The following is a 7,956-nucleotide window of genomic DNA, read 5'->3' on the forward strand; positions in this document are numbered from 1 at the left end:
CCCCCCCTCAAAACTTCTAGTTTCCGTGCATGCCTCTGACGCTTTCTCCAAAACTCTGCATGCACGTTTCTCTCTCTATATGTAACCTTGGTGTACCTGTCTCCAATTGCCTCCTAACTAATCTTTCTTCTGCTCCTCTCTCTCCTCTACAATCACTAAAAATCTCAACACAGAGATAACTTAATTGGGATGGCTTCCCTCCCTCACTCTAAAACAGAGCAAGAAGCTAGTCCTTCTCTCGATCCATCATCTTCGGAAAAGGTCGGTGATCATTGGAAATTCGAACGACTCTTCGGCCGATTCGATGTGGATGCAGATGCAAAGATCTCGTCGGCGGAGCTTCGACTTATGATGAGGACTGTCGGGGAGGACTTGAGCCTTGAGGAGGCAGAGGCGGTGGTGAGGTCGGCCGACAAGGACGGCGACGGGTTGCTGGACTTGGAGGAGTTTGTGGGGTTGGTGGGGGTGGAGGGAGAGGAGGAGGAGGAGAAGGAGAGGGAGCTGAGGGAGGCGTTCGGGATGTACGAGATGGAGGGGGAGGGGTGCATCACGCCCAGGAGCCTGAAGCGGATGCTGAGCCGGTTGGGCGCGTCCAGGGAGCTGGAGGATTGCCAGGCTATGATTTGTAGGTTTGACCTTAACGGGGATGGGGTGATTAGCTTCGACGAGTTTAAAGTCATGATGATGTCGTCCTAAAAGTTGCCTCTATACGTTTCTCAACTTCTTACAAGATATATGTAGGAATGTTATTAATGAAATCTTTGGGTTTACATTCGTTTCACTGTTTGCATCCTTTTTTTTCTTTGTTTTTTATATTTATATTCATAATTTTTTTTTTATTTGATTGTGTAAATTTTTTTTAGTTCTCTGTGCGGCTGTGTTTAGATGCGGGATTAATTATAAGATCTCCGCAGGTTCTTGCAGGGCTATATAAAGATTATTTAGCTAGCGATTAGTCGACTGTCGGTAGTTTCCATTTCTCTGAATGGCGTCTCCTTTCATCACATTTTTGAAATAAAACCCCGCCTGCGAGGTGTTCTTGGGTTGGTAGGATCTCCTGGTATCCAAAGACGGCCTATGTGTCAACTTAAATCTGAAAATTGCCGTGATAAATCCATAAAGATGCCTTGTGAATATCATTCCTCATGTTTTCTTGGATTAGTTGCGGGTCCTTCCAGGGTGTTTAGAATGTCATATCTGCTAGATATCTTCCTTGAGGTGAGAGGCAGTTGGTCTTGTCCAATTTGATTGGCTAGAAATGAGCGGATGTTCCAAGGTGTTTATTTAAGTCCTAGATCGATTTTGCTCCAAGCATCCATTAATTTTAGCTCAGGAGTTTGCTGCTTTTGAAGGATTCTTTGATAGCATGGAAAAATTATGACTCATTGTCTGCAGTTTCTGTGTCTTCTTAGATGATTTATTTTGTTGGGAGCCATCACCTTCCATTTTCTCAAAGTGAATTTTGATGACAGTGTTCAAAAGACAATATATATAACTAATCATACAAGGCATACTTTGTGGACTATAATTCGTTAGAGATTCTTTTAGATTTTTTATATATTTTATTTTTTAATTTTCATGGATGTATTTTTATTAGAATGGTTTAATAAATTTGGATTTATCATTAAAAAAAAAAAAAAAGAGAACATGGAACGCCAACTAGAATGTGGTGGCCTCGTTAAATCTTGTCCTCATTCTATATGACGGTTATCTGCATCTAGAAGCAATAGAGCCGTATCTAGATGCAAGCATAACCATGCAATTATAAAATGTGTAAGATATTTAAAATTAATTTAGTATTTTTCATTTAGGAGCTGTTTAGTTGTTTGCAACCAGACAAGTTGCAAATTCAATTACAGTGACTAAAGTTGCAACAATCTTCCTAGAAATCTAGAACTCTAAAATTTATTAGGTTCTTGAAATTCCTTTCTTTCTAATGTAATTTAGTTTGTATATACTTGTCCCGTATGTATCACACAATGCTTTTGTTGGTGCCATCCAACTAATCTTGTCCAGAAAAACTGGCCTCGACCAGGCCATGTAGTTTGACACATGACAGCTAGTAAGCTACATCCACAATCACTTGACCTCATGCAAGTAACCAGAAAAAGTGGTGGTAGCCATCCATAAGTAGACATGATAAATCGATGGCTTATAGAACCATGATAACATATCCCTATACGTGGAGCTGGTTTTATCCAATCAGGCTAACATTTTCCAGCTGTCAATTCCAGCGGGCAGAGATCATTCATTAGATTCCAGGCCAGCTAAGCTGAACCTTGCGTGGCTCATAGTTCTCACACGCACGCACACACAGCTTCTCCCACCTTGAGATGCAAAAGGTCCAGTAAAATTTACTATTACTTCTTTTCTTAGATACACTGCCATCTTAAGTTGGGTCACATTGAGTATAGAAAATAGAATTATAAAACAGGAACTTGTGCAACTCACAATGGCCTAAAACAATTCTTCAGATGAGCACCAATGCAGTAGAAACAATCTGTTATTGAGTAATATTACACTTGCCATTATGTCTCCTATTATTTTGCCTTCAAACAGCTATCAGGATATGCAGAGAACTGTAAGGTTGCTTCCACTGTTGACTACAGGGGCTGCCTTCTCCTCAATATTCATTAAAATGTATAGCACCGGATTTCCACACAATGTAAGTTGTCGCAAACATGACCGTGCTAATGAAGATAAAAGAGAAGACAATGATGAACAGATCGGTGCCCCCAGGCAGATCAAAGGTCAATCCTTGCTTTGGAAGCCCACGCTTGCTATCATCTAATAGATCTGTGGGAGCTTCTGGGAGGCCGAACCTTTTCTTACCTTTATCACTCTCTCTTAATGCATCTAATACTCTACTCCCAGGTTTTGGTTTGGAAGGCTGCGATTCTGCATATTTACTGAGGACACGCGCCGCCCTTAGCTTCTCCCTCGCCGTCAAAGGTGATCTTTTTGGTGCAGGCTCCTGCACTTTAGGGGAGGTTTGGCCACTACCATTCACATCAATCTGAACATTAGATGATGAAAGCTGATCGTTGGCTACAGTTGTTTCAGTACTTGTAGAGTCTGCAATGTTTGGTTCTGCTGCTGCCTCATTACTATCTGTTGCCGAGGGGATTTTGCTCCATCTAACATCGTTTTTGTACCTCCTTGGCCCAAGCCATAGCCTCAATGGAATCTCAACAAAGTTTACCTTCCAGTTAGGACGTTGCACCCATAACGAATTCTGATTGCACGTTGCTGAAGATCCTGGGACACTTTGGATCCTTACCTGTAAAAATAGCAGGCTACTTCAAAATAGAGGATCATCAAGTACTGAAATTTGTCTCAGGGAATTTGAATGAATGAACTTAAAGAGAAAAGGAAAAGGACAGGTTCAAAGAGAATGAGCTCCTTCTTATCAAATGCTAAAAAACCTCTTTAAGGGGGCAATCCCTCCCTAAGCACTTGGAGAGGGGACACCTCATGAAACCTCTCGCATCCCAATCTGGTTTATTTTCTCTCTAAATCCACACCCAAATCATTTTTTAGATATTAGTCTGTCCCTCTAAATGTTCTATGTTTTTATGCATAATAATTACATTTCTTCAGATCCAAATTCAATGCACTCTTAATCACACCAAACCAGCCAGGGCAATTTAAGCTATTTATAAATACTCAAGCATTCATTGTAAATCTCCTCTCTTGTTCTGGCACATATAAAGAACAAGGTTAATTTTTTAGGCAAGACATTAATTAGCTCATCACAATTCCATTCTCTCAATAATCAAAAGATAACTTGAGATATCTTCAACAAGACACAGGTGTTGAAGCAAATATGATTTTAAGAGATTAATCAGATCCTATTGCTCATATATTTCTTGGCCAAGGATGACTCTAACTCAAACACATCTGCTGCTGTGCACCCCAATCCTTGATCATTCAATCCACTGACTTCAATTACTTCGAAACGAGTATCTACGTAAACTTCTGAAACTTTGATAGCTGAAGGTTTGGGCAATGACCAACATGCAGTCTCACTAGTACCTCTTTCAACCTTCAGTACATATGCTGATAGCATCTCACTCAGTCCACTATATCTTTGAAAGCCATATTTGCTGAGCTTAGTTTTAGGGAGTTTCAATGTTAAGACACTCTTATAACTTAAAATCGGCAATTCAATTTCTCAATGCAGCTAAAGGAATACAACCCTGGTTGGAGAATTTATATTCCAGGCTTCTAGCAAGAATCAGGTAAATGAAAGATTGTTAACATGGGTAGCCAACTCCTAGAATGACAAGCATTTCATTGGGATAGAAGAATGTGATCAAAACAATATTTCAGATCCTTCCTGTAGCTCCATGTCATTACAGTTCTGCTCCTACTACTAGAGATTGGAAACACAACTGCTTTACCTAGGTGGGCAAAATGAACAAGGTTCATCACTCTCAACAAAAGCCATTAAACTAAACAATTAGTTACCAGAAACCAAAGAGAGAAAGGCATGTGGGTTTAAACATCATGGTCAAGAATGTTTCAAACCACAACTGGGAAATGTTGACTGCATGCTGGCATCAAGATTGCCATCTAGGTTGCATCTGGTCCTGTGTGAACACAATTCTATTATCTTTGATTTTGTAACTATAATTTATTATTTCTTGTCGAGCTGTTAATCATTAGAGAAAAAAGGAGATGCAATTCTTATGATTGAAAACCTTGAAACTACATATGACATTGCATAAAACAAAGAAAAAATCAATATAAAATCTAACTAGCAAATGAAATTTGGTGAACTGAAATGATTATGAGAGTGAAGTAGGACATATCAAATTACACAGGGATCTTGTTTTATTGACCCCAAGAAGCAGTTTCATGAAGATAGATACAGAACAAAAATCAGTTATAACAAGGTAAAATGTAGAGAAGAACCTTCACCATTAGGTACTCCAAGATCACCACTCCTACGCGAAGCATACATGTGCACCCCCATCATTAATGTTGGGTGGCATTGTAGATCCATCAAGCCTGTGAGAACTCAGAATGTTGCATGGCATGATTAGATGACTTTACTATCTCATTTTCAACCTTCTCCTCCCATTTCATGCAGGAAAATTCAAATAAATGTCCAATTTCCCCTCCTAAGCATGATTTTGGACTTTGGTAGGATCAAAGACTATGGTAGGAACAAAGTCAGATCAATCTAACAACTTAGGTTATTATCTTGACCCTTTTCAGGGATCCTTTATTCCTTTACAACAAATCTCATATTTACGAATTCTGATGCTGACTAACACATTAAATAAAGAATAACAAAAGGAATGAAATAAAATACAAGAACAAGAAGGGGGTGGAGGTCGACAGAGAGAGCATTTAATGGTCTGATAGCCTTTACCTAATCTAATAGCTCAGTAAAGAGAAAAGTGAAAAAGAAGCCCTTAAGTGGCCAAATACATGGGTAGGCCATCCAGACTTGCAGCCTCACCTTCTATGAATGGACAGGTTGGAAGGCATCAGACTTCAGTTTGACATTTCATCAGTCGACTTGGGACAAAAGTGACAAGCATCTTCAAAGATAAAATGAGATGGGGAAACTTGGGGAAGTGTATGTTAGTAAATCATTTTCAGCATTGTTGTCCCATTTTGTACAGGACCATGCCAATAAGCTACTCCTATTTCCCCCACTAAGCATGAATTTGAGCTTTGCTAGTATCCAAAGTAAGACTTATCAGGTGATTTCGGCTTATAGGCTAACCCTATATTGCGCTCGCTAGTTCCTCATAACATGATCCCAGCTTATCGATTAAATCAAGAATAAAAGAGGAAGGAAAGAAGGTAATAAGAACAAGAAAGGAGTTTTGCATTGGACAGAGAAAGCACCTGACTATATGCAACTAATCTGATGATTTGATAATGATACATGTTGAGAACAAAGATAAGAAGAAGATTTGAAAATGGCAACGGATGTAGATAGGCCACCGGCGATTGAAGTGTCACCATGAGAACAGGGAGAGGGAGGAAGGCATCGTACTCCAACTTGATATGTCATCGATTGCCTTCGGACGCAAAACCAGCAACCATCTTCAAAGATAAAACGAGAGAAAGAGGAATTCTGGAAACTGTGTGTTGCCATGGTACAACAATCCTCATCCCCACCATGTGGGTTTGTTTATGCAGCCAGCAGATTGCTTATTTTGCAACGCCAATTATGAGAATCCAACCAAAAGATTCCAAGATGTGAATCTCTACCGATGCTACAAATCATGAACCAAAATCAATATACCAAGCCATGGTTCTTCCCCTGGTTGTAACATCTAAATCCTCCGAAAGTATCGCAGCTCCATGTTCTTTCCCTCGGGTTAAAATCAAGGTGCGATCCATTGTACCGTTCTTTTACTCATTGTTCAATCCCTCAATTGAACATAGAATCCGACAGAGGATCTAGTTGATCTAAATTCGTCCCATCTCGAATTAGAAAAATCTAACATCCTTGGCAAGATAGAGTTATAATGTCCGTATATAGACAAAACTAGAACGAAGAAAACAGAAAGCGAAAAGGAAGAGCAAAAGTCCCCTTCGCCCTCGTAGCCAGCCTATTCAGTCGGAAATATAAACGGTAGAGCAGAGAAAGAAGAAAAAAAGCATTTAATGGAGAGCGAGGAAGCTCAGAGCTCACCGCCGTGCCGAAGTCCAACGAGGAGTTCATTGTGATAGCCATCATCCAGTCATCTGCTACACTGCTACCCGCGAAGGAAAGAGAGCCAAAGAGGAGGAGAGCGCTCTGGCGTTAGGGGATTGGTTTTCTGAGGCCAGAATAAAATTAAAAAGCTCTCTTTTAAATGACACGCAGCCATATTGCGGGTCCGACAGCGTGATACGGAACGAAAGCCAATCCGGTCGAACCCGACCAGAAAGCTGTTTTTTTTTTAAAAAAAAAAAAAAATTGAAACCGGTCAGAAATCGCAAGCCAGGGCCAAATACAGAAGCCATCCATCGAAGTCTTTTTGCCTCCTTTATCGGTGGAACACATGATGTATAATGCGTGGAGCCCTTCTGCATGCTTTGGGTTTGGAGCTAACAAATGATGGTTCCCAAGGTGCAGCTGTCAGCCTATTATGTAGCTATATTTGTAAGGTGTCCCCCAAAACAATCTTGTGCGTTGAGCAAAGATATGAAAAAATTAGTGGACAAATATTGGTTTATACCAGACAATAACTAGCACATGAGTTGATCGGTACCTATCTAAGATACCCCGGATTCAAATCTAAGAGACATGGTATTACACTTAGATATGCACGCACTTATCAAAGCCCCCATTCTTAAGCTAAACAGCAAAATGCCTTGGACTCTTTTTTGGTATAAGATAAGGTATCTCTCTTCGCGTAGATAGAGGCATAAACAAAAATCATAAGGGGAGAGTTTTCGATTTTGCCACATTTTTTTTATATTAATTTTAAATAATAAACTTAAAAAATCAAAAAATTCTACTAATAGAGTCATTCATCTCATAATTCAAAACAAAAAAATATGATTTTTTTTAATTTTTATAGTATATATTTTTTATTAATACATACTACATGACTAAGTGATATACACTAAACAAATTAATTATCAAATAAATCAATATATACCTCCAGATAAATCGATACATAATTTCTAAAATATAGAATCCATGAATATACAGTATATCACTAGATAATATATATTTAGCAAATTAGTTATCTAACAACTTAATACATACCTTTAAGTAAATTGATAAATAGTTTTCAGAATATTATGTTCATCAAAATACACTATATAGTACGGTGACACACATTTATCAATTTTTTGATACATATTGCAAACTTTTTTGATACATGCATACATATTTCTAAATAAATTAATATATAATTTTTAGAACATGAAATTCATCAACACATAATATACGCCAGATGATACACACTTAGCAAATTAATTATCTAGCAAACCAAT

General features: G+C 38.7%; 2 protein-coding genes across 4 annotated transcripts; one reads left to right on the forward strand and one right to left on the reverse strand.

The window, feature by feature from the left end:
- The first annotated feature begins 17 nt into the window (after positions 1 to 17).
- On the forward strand, positions 18 to 781 carry LOC105057120 (putative calcium-binding protein CML19). The gene has a single exon (XM_010939593.4). The coding sequence runs from the start codon at positions 190 to 192 to the stop codon at positions 694 to 696; it is 507 nt and encodes a 168-aa protein (XP_010937895.1). The 5' UTR covers positions 18 to 189; the 3' UTR covers positions 697 to 781.
- A 1,553-nt stretch (positions 782 to 2,334) lies between these two features.
- LOC105057119 (uncharacterized) lies at positions 2,335 to 6,805 on the reverse strand. 3 transcript variants are annotated; one of them, XM_073248553.1, is made up of 3 exons: positions 6,662 to 6,786; positions 4,924 to 5,013; positions 2,335 to 3,280 (listed from the first exon to the last, which is right to left on the reverse strand). In XM_073248553.1, exons 2-3 carry the CDS (start codon positions 4,960 to 4,962, stop codon positions 2,624 to 2,626), a joined length of 696 nt encoding a protein of 231 aa, XP_073104654.1. In that variant the 5' UTR covers positions 4,963 to 5,013; positions 6,662 to 6,786; the 3' UTR covers positions 2,335 to 2,623. The 3 variants fall into 3 exon arrangements, with proteins under 3 accessions (XP_073104654.1, XP_073104653.1, XP_010937894.1); XM_073248552.1 differs by having other exon boundaries at positions 4,918 to 5,013; positions 6,662 to 6,779; XM_010939592.3 differs by lacking the exon at positions 4,924 to 5,013 and having other exon boundaries at positions 6,662 to 6,805.
- Between the last annotated feature and the right edge of the window lie 1,151 nt (positions 6,806 to 7,956).

The sequence above is a fragment of the Elaeis guineensis genome, chromosome 14 (genome assembly GCF_000442705.2).
Source record: "Elaeis guineensis isolate ETL-2024a chromosome 14, EG11, whole genome shotgun sequence".
NCBI classification, from domain to species: Eukaryota; Viridiplantae; Streptophyta; class Magnoliopsida; order Arecales; family Arecaceae; genus Elaeis; species Elaeis guineensis.